We start from the raw sequence: 14,427 nt of genomic DNA, 5'->3' as shown, positions 1-14,427 counted from the left end.
GGTGTAATTGTGTTGAACGTGATCACGGGATACCGATATGACTGGGTTTGGTCAGTGCAAGAGGTGGAAACCTGGTGTGGGAGTGTGGCGAGTGGTGATGGAAGGGCGTGTGGAAAGGGTAAGCGTGAGTCGGGGGGGGGGGGCAGGATATGGGGGAGTCACAGGATAGCGAGCGGTTGCTGGTGGAGGGGAGTGGGGAGACGAGCTTGCAGGGAGTGGGTGCTGGCGCGGAGCAGGACGGGGGTGATGCATGAATTCAGAGACGCGAGGCGAGGGCGCGTACGCGATGATTTATTCACCCCGAGCCCCGCCACCCCAGACGCTGCGACGCTCCTCTCTGCCAGCCACGATTTACGATTCAGAGTCCTTTTCGCTCTCGGCCCTGATGAAGGTCACGGCTGCCAAACCACCCCCCCCGCCGCATCCCTCCTCCGCCTTCCTTCAGTCTGCCCAGGCTCCCTGCACACCGCTCGAGTTTAGGGCAGTCGATAAAAACCTGCGGTCCACGGGACGGTGGAAAAAGCTACGTGGAACTGCCCATTGCACAAATTGAGATTGTATTCGTGTCTCGTGACAACAACTTTGCTACTCAGCAGGCTGAGCCGCTGTCGTATGTTAATACCCAGGTCACTGCTGCAAATGAGACACGTATTATGGTCTCTTGAGTTCCTGCCTGGTGGAACAAAAGACACCATTCCCGATGACCTTGAACTCGATGATGGTGACAATTTTCTCTGTCCTCTTGTGAATCATTGGGTTGCCCAAAGGCTGTTTTGGAGGCTCGGGGTAAAATTCCAGATGAGGCCTCCACTTCACCTTCTAATGAAGCCCCCTCAGATGTGAAGCCCACGGGCGCACTGCCTCACCTGCCCCCCTAATGGTGCCGTGTGTAATCATAATTGAGTAATTGGCTTAGTACACTTTTAGCTTTGGGATATTTGGATTAGTTTTTTTTTTATCTGGCGAGTTATTGAGTTTAGCAGCTAAAACAGACACCACGACAGGAGACGACCGGGGATATTTTGCAAAACGCATGTTTTATTTCTTATACACGATCATACACGGACGGGCACATGGATGACACCTCCTCCACCCTCCCTCTGCCCTCGTCCCCCTGCCTAAAAGTGTACACAGCCCGCACCATCTCCGACCAAGCTTATCGGTCAAACACCCCTCCGTGAAGACACGCCCCGCGCCACCAGGGCAGCAGCAACAGCAGCGGTGGTGGCCAACGATCATGGGACATGGGAGGGGGCACGGGTGGAGGAGGGTGGCAGACAGATGTTTAAATTAAGTGGACGACGCTCTGAAGAACCATGTTCCACACTCAAAACAGAGCAGTACCAAGATGCGATGCCAACTTATGAGAGCGCGCACGCACGCACACACACATATATACTGTATTTATATATAATATGTACACACGGCAGAGCTATTTAAAATGAAGGCACGGGGAGGTGGGTGGACGGACGGGAGAGACGATGGTGGGTGGACACTGGAGGTGGAGGACGGGTGCAGGAGGGTGGAGGTCAACTCTGGTGGATGGATAGAATTCCACAAATACTTGATGAAGTGAACCCCGCCGTGGACATCCCTCGCTCGCTCTCCTCCACACCTTCTCCCCCGCTCCCCTCATCTCCCACCACGCTCGCCCACCCCAATGCCCCGACTCCCGACGTCGCGGGGGGGGGGGGGCAATGCAGCGCGAGGGAGAGAAGCTCGCAGACTGCGCACCCGCGCCCTGCCCGTGCACCGCTTGGGCCCAGCGGCAGATTAGTGTCATGCACACACACACCCAGTGTAGTGTCCGGGCGGTAATTACAATAGAAGGCAACCCGCACCACGTCCCAAAAAAAACAAAAACTCCTCTACCCACCCACCCGATCACCCACCCACCTGATCACCCACCCACTTAGACATGCACTCGCGCGCGGACACACAATTATCCATCCAAGCACGAAGCCACTCACCTACTCACATCCACAACTTACCCACCAACAACTTCCCCATCTCAATCAGCCACTCGCCCACTTACCTAATCACTCGCCTCCCCGCCCTCTGGTGAAACTACGCACCTACTCACATCCACAAAAAACCAACCACTCACCCACCCACCTACCCAATCTACCCACACACACCCAGGTCACTCACTCCCCCCCCACACATTTACTTTAATCACCCACCTCGCCGCAAAGGCGAGCACCGACTCACAATCCACCTATCCACACGCCCAACCGTTCACCCATCCGCCCGCCCAGCCACTCATCCATTTATCAAACCACCCAACCACTGAGGCATCTCTACACTCACTGAACCACCCACCCCGCTCACCCAGCAATGCGAAAAGGTTCTGTACACGAATAAAATTGGAACTCGCGCCGGGTCCCCGTTCGGTCACGGTCGCAGTTCCTGCTGCCTTCGCGCTCCCCTCCGCCCAAGCGTTTGATTTGAGTTTTTTTTTATTATTCTTGCGATTATTACTCATTTCCAACAGCAGCACAGATTCTAAGGATGATTTTAAACATGAAAAACTAAATAAAGGCAAAACACAACGTCGCCCCCCACCCCACCCCCCCGCAAAAAAACCCCAAGAATAAGCGGACGCATTAACACCCAGAACGCAAAGGCAAAACGTGAAACTTAATAACATCTCTATACACAATATTACTATAGTGACAATTATTAAATTATTACTATGTAAGGGACAAATACAAATCATGGGATGAGAGCGTTGGACAGAGATGTGCGCAGCGCGCCGGGCCCAGAACCGTCTCGGATCGGCGGACAGACGCGCGCAATCGCGTATAAAAGTTTCGGGTTCGAGCCACGAAGGCAGTGCAGATTTAAAAACAAACACGGGAGAGAGCTTTTCTAGCGCGCAGGGGTCACCTGCCGACCCCGACCCTAACCCCTACCCTCCCCCCCCACATCTCTCACCCAGCCTCAGCATCGTCCCAACTCGCCTGCCCAGTCCGCCCTCCACCAAGGTCAAGAGGTCAACATGGGCAATGGCGTTGATCGTGTCACTACCGCACCTGGCCATCGCTTCCTGCAGCAGGGTCACCTGGCTGTCACAGAGTTAGCAGCTCTGCTCTCTACAGTATCGTTGCCACGATATGGCCGAGTGCGATCCCCCCTCTCGCATGGGTGCGTATTCTCCGGGCTCTCATTCATTTGGCATACGCAAAATATACTCATTACAAGGGAAGTGGCCAAACATTTCCCTGCATTAGGAAGTTTGGGGCTAAGTGGGGCTTGCTACTTCGCAGGTATTCGCCGTTGTGCTGCTGTGCATCTCTCCGATGTGTTTCTGGGTTGTGCCGCTTTGCGCCGTTCCACCGCACGATGTCAGACGTTCCGCTCAACTCGCCGGCAAGCTTCTTCAGGAACCCCCGTTTGGTTCCCGAACAAGTCCCAGCACGCGCAACGGAATTTAAGACAACGCGCCGAACAGAGCGCGGTACGACCCGAAAAATACCACGCACATCAGAGAGAGCCCAGTGAGGCTTCCCAGGGTAGACAAACCACTGCTTCCAATTCTCATCGTGTACTGCACACCGAGAGATGCGCACGGCAGGCACCGCAAACACAAAACCCAGCGCCACTACCACCACCACTCCCCCCTGATTAGCGACGGTCACCCAGAGCGTGCTATTGACGGCCTGGTCTCATGCCAACGAACATAATAAATCAGACATCGGGGGGGGGGGGGGGGGGTGAAAATTACACCCAAAAAGCAAAAAAATGTCAACAAAAACACTGCTCTAAACCAGAACGTAAACAGCAGCAGCAGCTACAGCCACGGCAACTTTGACATCTGCTGGTGAATGAACCTGGCAGTGATCAAGAATCTTAGCTCCACCCCTCAACACCCCCCCAAGGGAGATCCAGACAGGTTTCAACCCCCAACCGCCTCTTCTCACCTGAGCCATGAGAGCGAGAAGCATTAGGGGCCGTGGGGCTGGCTCAAGGGAGGGGCAGTTCCAGAAATTAGGAAGTACACCTGGGCCACTCAGAGAGACACGTGGGTAAACGCATTCCTGACGTGGCCCTGTTCCACTTGGGCGCCAAACGCCAACCGATTGGGGGCTGCACTTCAAACAGAAGTTATGTCCCCCCCCCCCCCACCTTTCTCGACGATGCCCGTAAAACACGGCGGTGTCGGACACACTCGGACCCAACTCACTTTGTGTCACCGACGCCACAATGGCGACGGCGCGCGTTCGGGTTTTGTGTCCCTCAAACCACCCGACTCTCCCACAGAGCAATCAATTTTTTCCTAAGACTACGACAACTTCCGAAGCGACACCGGTCACGAATCATTCGGTTGAATGTGACGGAGGTTGCATAATTTGTGTAACTGCCCATGAAGCACCACTGCGTGGTGTGTGTACACGTTCGATTGTGTATGTGCATGCGCACACACAACCATATTATTACATGGACAAAGTATACTGTACATGCATAAAGCGTGTATGTATGTCAAACTTCTTTCGCACCGTGCATAGCCAACCACGCGAATCGGAGGTGCGTGTACGTGCGTTTGCACGCAGGACACTGTGCGTTGACCGCGTTACTGCGCGCGTGCATGTGGACACAGCATGCCTCGGGTACGTACACCGCGCTGTGTGCACGCACACGCGTACACATTGCGCTTTTAGGTGCACACAGCAGCACACCGCGTGCGAGCATCACACGTGTAAAGAGTCACCTCCCATCGATGCTACACATCTACACATCGTCATGCCATTCGGGGGGTCACGATTCTACCCAAGAATTAATTCTTCTCCATCTCGTTTAAGATTGCCTGCGAGCTAACATGGAATATAAATCAATACAGAGAACATAGGACCGCTGCTGTGGCTGTGCTGTCATGCGGCTCTCTCCGGCGCGCATTTGGAATACGCGTTTGCGAGAGGTTAAACCTAAACCAGATTTTGTTTCCAGTCGCTTGGAGGGACGTGGTTGGTCCCCACGGCCTTCATCATCATCGTCCACACGAAGGCCCGCCGACGAATCTCCAAGTCGTTGCCTCGCTCGGGGAGGCAAATTAATTTTAACTGAATTTTATTACTTTTACGCAATCGCTCCCTGTACGATTTAAAAATAAAATGTCTCCGTGTCCCTCAGGGTATGGGAGGCACTTGCATAGCGAGCAAACTTGACAACTGCGTTGCGAGTCGTAACATCCATCTGTATCTGGAGCCAACAAAATAAACTGATTAAAACAACAACACCACAATAATAACATCGGTAATGCAAACACAAGCACGGTCGCCGTGAGGTCAGGGCGAGAAGGGAGGTAATCCGACATTGTAGATTTATCCCAAAAATAAGATCAAACCTGGCCTGAACGTGGCTTAAATACCAAGCAAATGTAGCCCAAATCCAGTCTAAAGGCAGCCTGAACCCAGTCTGAACCGAGCTCCAATCCGGCTCAGAACCAGCCCCAGAACAATCTAAATGTAACCCAAACCCAGTCGGTGTCTCGTCTAAACCCGGCCAAAACCCATAGAGAGTTCAGCCGAAACCCAGTCCCCAAACCAAAAGTCTGCATCTCTCCGAAGCCTTGCCGCAGCCCAGCTCAGCAACGACCGACGGTGCGACAACTGAGGTGGATTCCTCTACAGGTCAAGTGGGAGCGCACACAACCGAGAAGGGGCTGCGAGGCCGCTCTGCGTTCACTCGTGTTTCCAGAATTACGTCGTTTGTAAAAAGCAATTAAAGCTTCCCTATCGCCACGTGGAGCAAGAGTGGGGGCGGGGGCGGGGGCAGTGTGAATTATAATCCCATGTGAAGCCCACACTCCAACCCACGAGACCCCAGCTAGGACTGACAAAGCAATGAACGGCAAACCAGAAGCAGCTTCTGCAAGTGACAGATGTACGAGACTATGTGAGCGTTTGTCATGCCTATGTGTATGTGTGTGCATGTGCTTTTCCTGGCCATGCTCTACATCCGTGATACAGGGTTTTTGCACCTCTCTTGTGCCTCCCCAAGGTTGACTCCGTCATAAAGGAGTACCTTGCATACTGTGTGAGTATCAGCATTTGGGAGACAAAGTCATTTGGAGCTGGGCCATACCAACCCCTCCCCGTGTTTCGTGCCAGCCTTGATAGGTGCTCACGAACAGCACTTACTAACGTTACGAATGGATCATTTTGTACACTCCTACACCTAAACCGTGACTGTAATTATCTCGAGTTCGGGAATCGCAAACAATTAACTCTTTTTGATAATAAACCTCAAAATCAATGCCACCACCAGGGCCCTCCCCTTGTCTGCAAGCCTTTGACAAACGCAAAAAAAATTATACACAAATTAAGAGAAAACACAAAAAAACATAAAGCGCCATGTGTAATATATATAGAACTCATTCAACCCTCCACCTCACGATTCGAACCCAAGTCTAACCCAGCGAATCTCACCGTCCACGTTCAAACTCTCATATCAAAGAGGCTTGAGTTGCAACCAGGACTCTCTCCCAGATAATTAAGAGTCTTAACTAAATAATTAAGTCATTAATTAGGCTTAAGAGATGTGAGCCACCTCACCCAGTGAGCACCTTGGCTAAAAATTGGGCCCACAGACCTCTTCCCAGCATGCCAGGCCCACGTTTTCCACCCACAGCGCAGGTGATGGTGTGAGGGGGAGGGGGGAAGTGGGGAGACAAATGCGGTCGGGCACGCGCGACGCTCATCACGCGATACATGGGCGGCAGGCAGGGGTGGACACTCCGCCGCTTCAAGTAAAGAAAAGTTAACTGCATGCACGCGCGATCGCCATTCCCACCATTCCCCACCGCTCCCCCACCGCTCCCCGCCACCAAAGCCACCGCCGTCGTTGGCATCGTCGCCGGCGCTGGAGGCCTCCCCCACCCCGTTGTGCCGACGAGGCCCCCGACGGCAACATCCCAACCGACGCTGCGCGCTCGCACCGAACACGTGCAACCAAATTCAGGATGCACGGGATTATGTGAAGAGGAAGAGGGCGGGGAATATGTTCTCAAAATAATCAAATGTTCGTCCAGCAACGAACGGAGGAGTTGGGACGGCAGAGTGTGCAAAACAGCAGTTTTGTGCCCTGATCCCGGCCGCATCACCGCCTGCGCGACCCCGGTGCTCGGAAAAATAAAGGAGACCTGTGCACCCCCCCCCCACCCACGTTAAGTAAATATATCAGCCTCCAATTAAAGCTTTGGATGTGTGGATTTAGTGACGCTCAAGCCTGAACTATGAGTTAGTGTACATTTCAAATTGGTCACATGTACATCTGTGACAACGTTGCATGTTCTCTTGATGGTGTTCTTCCCCTCCTGATATCCCCACTCGCCTCCTCATCCACCCCTCACTCTGCCGCTCCTCCCTGTCTGCTCTTTCCCACACTTTCTTCATTTTCTCCATACCTCCCCTCTCACACTTGCTCTCCTCATTTCCGCTCCACTCTTCTCCCATGCCTTCCCCCTCTCATCATTCACCCTGTCCTCCGAGTCACCTCGTGTCCATTAATACCGCTCTCCTCCTCTGTCCCTCTCCCCTCCTCGCTCTCCTTCCCTTCACGCTAGTCATCAAGCCACCGTAACGTCCAGTGAGAAATCACAAATCAGTGAAACAACAACGGCAAGGTGAGAATGGAGGGTGAGCAGGCTTTGGATGTGTTGACCGTTTAGGAATCACACGGACTAGAGACTCCAGAATCGCCAAGAGGAGCCCGCAAGGCTTCCTGTACATGGCGAAACAAAATCTTGCCATGGCAGTCTTTGGTTGGAAAGGGATGGGGTCGACGGCATTGTCCGAGGATGTGTGCGAGTGTGTGAGTGTGTGTGTGTGTGGACTTTAAAGAGCGAGTCTCTCGATGAATGAATCGAAGGCGGAGGAGCGACGGGGTGAGATAAGACGTCAGCCGGGACGAAGGGAAATTAAAAATTCAACAAATTTCAATTCGCAGAAGTTCAGGGCGTCCCGTGAGGCGTGGAAGGGAAGCCACGAATTAATCTTCCCCCGAAAACCTGGAATCACAACACAATCATCAGAACAGTTAAAACAACGAGGTAAGAGTTACAATGATAAATTACAACAACGATGTCATTTATATATCCGGAAATATCTGACGAATAAACAAAAAAAAACGTTTAGGATGGTCCTGAAACATTGGCAAGGCTGGACAAGTGCATTCACGAGTCTGGCCCCATGTCAAAGGACACAGGAGAACCCGGGGCCAACCCAGCACCTTACTGCAGCCGAGGGGGTGACACCACCTCCTGGCTACACTTCGCAGCCTACAGTTGGAGGTGGCGGTCACACATCCAAGTAGAAACCTGGCTGCATCCTGCTTGGCTTACGAGGAGACCAGGGATACAAGGCATCCCCCCAGGGCCCCGAGCGAGCGCGGGCGAACGGGCAGAGGGGGGAGGACACCCTCACCTGGTGCGGGTGACGTCAGTGCGCCGTCTCCTGGCTGCCTCCCTGCGAATGCTGCTCCAACTCCCGACCGAATGCGCCCGCCGCCGTCACGCCCACATCCGCGCCTTGGGACACGGCAAGGAGGAGGAGCAGGGGCCGAGAGGTCAAATTCGCATGCGGTGCTGGGCGCGTGGCGACGCGTCGATTCGCCAACAGATGGCCGTTCTCAAGTGCGCGATGCACGCATTGGAGTAAATCATGAACAATAATTGTGGCAGTTTTCTATATTCGCCGTCCAGAATAGCAATTTAGAGTGCCGTTTCATTCACATTGGATCAGCTTTACGAGAGGAATATTGCCCTCCCCCAACCCGATTAAAGACAAGCGGACATACGCGCAGATGGACGATGCCAATGCGTTAACGCTTTTAAACACGAGCTGGAAGGAGTGACTAACGCACGCCGATGCTCACCGGCATCGTCCTCCGGCAAGCTCAAAGGCGGCGCGTCGGCGCTCTTCGTCGCCCCGTCCGCTGTGGCCAGGCACCCGCCGTCCGGTACCAGCTCGGGCCGCAGGCCGTTGGGGACGGCCGGGGTAGGCCCCGCGTGGTCCAGCTCCTCATCCAGCTCCCGCTCCAGCTCCCGCTCAAGCGCCAGCTCCAGCTCGGACTCGCTGCAAGGTCCGACTGACACTGGCGCCGTCACCTCCTCCGGGGGCTCGTTCAGGCCGGCCTGGTCCACGCTGTTGTGGTCCCGGACGAAAACGGAGCCGTCGCCGCCGAGCGTCAAACCGTTGCAGCTGGCGCCTCCGCCGGGCACGCGCGTCGCGCCGCCGTCTTCACCGTCGCCTCCACCGACAAGCTCCTTTCGCCGCCGTTCGGCAGCGTCCCTCCCTGGTCGCCATGCGGCGCCCTCGGCGACAGTGCCGGCCTCCCCATGCCGTGCCGTTCGCTCGCCCCGGCCGGACCGGTCCGACGGTAAAGTCACAGCCGCGAGATCCTCGTTTGTCGCACCCTCGGAAATAGCGCCGCTCCCCAGGCTCCAGCCACTACCGCCCCGGGCGCCGTCCATCGGCGCGCCACGCTCGTCGCAAGTTAACCTCGCGGGGTCATGGGTCAGGACGACCCCTGAGCGGCCCGACTCTGGCGTTCTCACGAGAGCCGCGTCCTCTGGGCCTGCCGGCACCGCCTCCCCGCTCGACTGCTGCACGCGTGCTCTACCGTCGGCTTGCGAAACTCCCGGCTGCGTCCCGTCCCTCCGGACGCGATGCTCGTCGCCCGACGTCGCCGTCGGGCCCTCCGTACCGCGACCGCTTTCCTCCGCCCCGACGCCCGGCCGCTGGGAGTCGCTCTTCCCGCCCCCGAGGTCCTGACTGCCGGACCTGACCATGTGTTGCACGGCGCCGCTCTTCACCTGCGACTGCCACGGCTCCTCCGAGATAGTGACCCGGAACCGGCTGGGCTTCCTGACCACGGCGGCAGGCGGCGGCGGGGGCGGCGGCGCAGGCGGCGCCGGCGGCGGCAGAGGGGACAGCAGCATGGGGGGCGGCGGGGACGTCGCGGTGGCCACCAGCTGTTGCACGAACAGCAGGCTCCGCTCCTCCACTGCGCCCGGCTCCACCCGGTCGCGACCAGCGGGCCGAGGGACGCTTCCATCCGACTCGACCTGGGTGCCAGCAGCCGACTGCTGCTCCTGCTGCTCCTGCTGCGACTGCAGGTCGAGGGCAGCGAAGGACGTGGTGGGCGAGGAGGGCGAGGAGAGACACGGGGGGCCCGTGCCGTCGTCCTCTCGGTCGCGTGCGGCGTCGCGGTTGCGCTTGCAGTAGTTCTGGATCTCGGTCTGCAGGTTCTTCTGCGTGTCCAGGAAGCACTTCACCTGCAGAAACACGTGCAGGGGCCGGAGGTCAGAGGTACACGGACGGGAACATCATGGCCTGCTTGCGTTCGCCGTCACAGGTCGATATCCAAATCAATCAACCACTTGATTGACACGTCAAGAGTTAAATTAACCTTTTAATTGTTTGTTTGGCGGTCTCAAGCAGTAAGGGTGGCGTGCGTGCCAAGAGTGTTCTGTAGCCTGATACCAGTCTCTTAAGCCTGATCCAAGACAATCTGGACAAATAATAAAGCTTGCAACAAAAACGCATTAGTGAATAACACTGCCCCAAAGAGGAAAATATAAATATATTGGCAGGAAATACCCGACATTGCCCAGGTACCTGCAGCTATCTTTTGTGAATGCAGAGTAGCTCCATCACTGTATTTAGGAGGGGTGTCAATGAATATAGTGTTTTCCCTTTTGAGTTCAACGTGTCCTAGATTGGTCAATCAGACCTTTTTTCAGCAACTGCTGTGCCTGCTGTATTACTCTGCCACTTGCAGACTACATGCTTCGTGATTAATCAGAACATTTGCCTACAATCACATGCAGTATAACTTCGTACCGCATTGTGGCACGTTACATTACATTATTACAGGCCCCATGGCACAGCAAAATCTTAACAGTTGCTGTAACGCCACCGACCCCCTCCTTCTGAATACAGTGAAGCTTTTTTTGAAGCGGGAACGATGCCGTGTTGTTCGTCTCGCACGAAGAGACGGGCGTGGTCACGGAGGTTGACCGTTAATTGGAATCACCACCGGGGTTTTTGGGCAACGCAACCAACGTCAATTTCAGATTCACTTGATGAGGAGGGGGTCATTACGGCACTGTTGGATGTGCGGGGCGAGGTTCACACGTGCAGGGTTAGGGATTGTGACGTCACTGGGAGCGTGTGGGGGTGCCGTTTGGGGGGCTCTGGGCCCCCTATATAAAATTTCGGCTCGCCATGTAGCTGAGGTTTTCCGCTGGGCTTTAAAAAGCAACCCTGCCAAGTTTGGTGGTGATAGCTTTAACGGTGTGGCTTTTTATTTGGAACAGACAGACAGACTTTCATTTGTATATATATGTAGAAGACACAGACAAAATTTCAGCAAGTGCTATGGGGAAGGGCCATTTGTTAAACGTCGACTACTACATAGTTATTCCTCTGTCGGGCAGTCTTTTTTGTGCTTGTGCACAAATATGACAAACGTTTAGTTTCATTTTCCAAGTGGAGCGTATTTGTAGTGGAGATGCAAGGCGGGCTAACCGGAGAGACAATCAAATCCTGGTGATGTCACTGACAACTCATTGTCGATTTCAAATGTATTGGTAACACACCGGTCATTGTCAACTTCCATGGAATTCCCAGACACCGCCTGATAGATAACTTTGCAACGGTCACCGTATTGAATGGACGTAGACTACTGTTAATATTGTTTCATTCTTTGATAAGAGATGCACGCAGACAATAATCATCATCGTTGTCATCGTAAGCTATCGTCAATCTACTGCTGGATGAAGGCCTCCCGAAGCTACCGCCACCCTCTCATGATCTTGCAATGCAACAATCGACTCGGGGACCCGCATGAGAATATTTCTCCGATCCGTCTCCACCGCGTACGTCCTCCTCTCATATGCGTGCTCCACTCCTTGGCTGTCGCTCCGTTATTCTCCTTGGCCAATAGTCCCTTCTGGCCGTTACACATCCTGCCCAAGCCCCACTCGCTTTTCTTAACGGTCTGGATGACGTAATTAACCTTTGTACGGTCTGTAATCGACGTTATCCAATTTGTTAAAAGTTGACACGGCAATATAAAAACAAAAACATTTAGAATCAGAGGTTGTAAAAACATATTGCACCTCTGATTAGCACGGTTGTCTACATAAGGTGCGAAAAAATTTCAACATACAAAGCGTTGTATACCAATGCTTGTTTACTTGTGGATGTGTTATGTGGAAACAATACACGCACACAGCTTACCAAGCAAAACCCGCTCCCAGCCCAACAAACAAAATAAACACAAAGCCTCAAACGGCGGAAAAACAAATGGCACATAGACAAAAGCGTTTAAAACACACACACACAGACACACACAAAGAGGTGAACACAAAACAGTTGCGCATCGTTGTGATTTCAAAATGTATATAAAAGATATATAATTATGATTCCCGTGACCGGCGGGTGACCCTCGCTCACGGCAACACGGGCTGGCGTGCGGTTCGGAGCTCCATCCCACCCACGCTTGCGACTCTTCATGGTTCCGCCTTCCTTAAAGTCAGCGCCATAATCACGCGGATTTTAAGTCATAAATTGTCAATTTTGAGCACTCGGGGGCGGCCGACCAAGGTGAAGATCCAACGGCGGATGGAAGTGATGATGGTGATGATGATAAAGGTGGTGATGATGGTGATGATATTTCGATTTAAAGCTTTCGTGACTGCAGGGATTCATCTTCTTGGTTCTTTCGGTAAAGTCACGTAGAGTCGAAGTAATAAAATAATAAAAATATTATGTTTTATTTTTATTATTTTATTACTTCCCTTCTACGTGACTTTACCGAAAGAACCAAGATGGTGATGATACTCTGGTTCTTTCAGTAAAATCACGTAGATAGAAATTAATAGATCACGACGTTTCGATCGTAACACAAGCAACCGTCATCAGGTGAGACAAACACGGCAGGAGAACTGCTGAGGTAGGGGGAGCAGTTCTCCTGCTGTGTTTGTCTCACCTGATGACGGTTGCTTGTGTTGCGATCGAAACGTCGTGATCTATACATTTTTTATCTACGTGACTTTAACAAAAGAACCAAAGAGTATGGATTCCTGCAGTCACGTAAGCTTCAAATCAAGATTGATGGTGATGATGGTGACGCTATACCGTCGGTTCTTATAAGACGGGTTTTCGACTGTGCAATCGGCTTGTGGGATCTGTGTAGAATGAAGGAAGCGATGGCGAGGGTGCGGTGGCATCAGAGGCGCTGGCCACGACGCCCTCTTGGATGAAGGAAGAAACGGAGGGAGGGATGGAGGGAGAGTTTGGAGGGATTGAAAGGGCGGAGAGGAAGGCAGAGATGGAGGGAAGGAGCGAGCGAGCGAACGAGGGACGTGAGGGAGAGAGAAGCCCCTCACTAGTAAGCGGGAGGAGGCATCGCGTGTGATGCACGACGCGTCGCTGAAATAATAATTTACGCTGGCGCCGCCGTGGGGCCACCGCAGCACTAACGGCGCGGTTATTAATGTTCACGGGGACCGGAGAGGACGCTGCAAGCACGCATCGCAGCTCATTAACACCGCCATCGCTTAGGATTAGCGCCGCGCGCTGCGCAGACAACTCCAATGTTGTCTCCTGGCCCCGTGTAACCCCGGGGCCTGGGGATGCATGGCGCGAGTTGGCGGGGGTAGTGGGGGTAGCATTGGCTTATTTGTTTTAGTGAATCACTAAAACAAATACACACACATGCATACAAAATGTGGAATTCATTTTAAACTTGAATATTCATAAGATTGCAGAGCCCTTTAGTTAAATCACTGCTCCCCCCCCCCCCCCCATTACTGTGCGGGTCGTGGCGGGTTATAACCCCCAGTACAGGACTCACTTGACCGGCCTGCCATCCGCGACTCTGTGGACAACAAGATCCTTGTCCTGTCTGTGCAAGGTAGTCAACCCATCATAGCGGTATCCAGGCCCAAACCCTGCTTGGCATCCGAGATCCGATGAGATAGAGCGGGTTCCAGATGATTTGGTCGCAGGCAGGTTTTCCATCGCGAGCATTGTATGCCCAAAAATGTCATTTGAACAACAAAGGTACAAACGGGACATTCAAAACATGCTTTTCATGTCAAGACGACAGTAGCATATTCGTACATTACCATCTTCACACAGCCTGTGATAGCCACCAGCACAAAATAGCTGGGACACAAGGCATTTATTGCTTTAGGCAACAGCGGGATTTAGAACGTCGCAGAGCGGACGGGTTTACAGAACAACCAGCTGACCTATGAGATCGTGAAAATGTGGTGATGCTGCTGCTGCAATCGTTGGCAGTGATGCACAAATAACAAAAAACTTACCACATCTGTCAGTCAGGCTTCTTTAGAAGCAAAAACACATAACACACAAATTGTTGGGAAATGGTCCTTCTTAATAGCACATACATGCT

At 53.3% G+C, this 14,427-nt stretch overlaps 1 protein-coding gene across 1 annotated transcript in view; it reads right to left on the bottom strand.

Annotated features, from left to right (window-relative positions):
* Positions 1-2,591: 2,591 nt before the first annotated feature.
* The window catches only part of PPP1R37 (protein phosphatase 1 regulatory subunit 37), a 29,581-nt gene continuing 17,745 nt past the window's right edge, over positions 2,592-14,427 (bottom strand). Inside the window, exons 11-13 of the mRNA XM_078868125.1 lie at positions 8,875-10,276; positions 8,424-8,527; positions 2,592-8,008 (exon numbers count right to left, since the gene is read on the bottom strand). Coding sequence (XP_078724251.1) covers positions 8,439-8,527; positions 8,875-10,276 — 1,491 coding nt within the window. The 3' untranslated portion in view covers positions 2,592-8,008; positions 8,424-8,438. The remainder of the gene's footprint in view (positions 8,009-8,423; positions 8,528-8,874; positions 10,277-14,427) is intronic.

The sequence above is a fragment of the Lampetra fluviatilis genome, chromosome 25, assembly GCF_964198595.1.
Source record: "Lampetra fluviatilis chromosome 25, kcLamFluv1.1, whole genome shotgun sequence".
Lineage (NCBI taxonomy): Eukaryota > Metazoa > Chordata > Hyperoartia > Petromyzontiformes > Petromyzontidae > Lampetra > Lampetra fluviatilis.
Note: the sequence above shows the minus strand (reverse complement) of the source record. Positions and strands in the feature narration are given on the sequence as shown.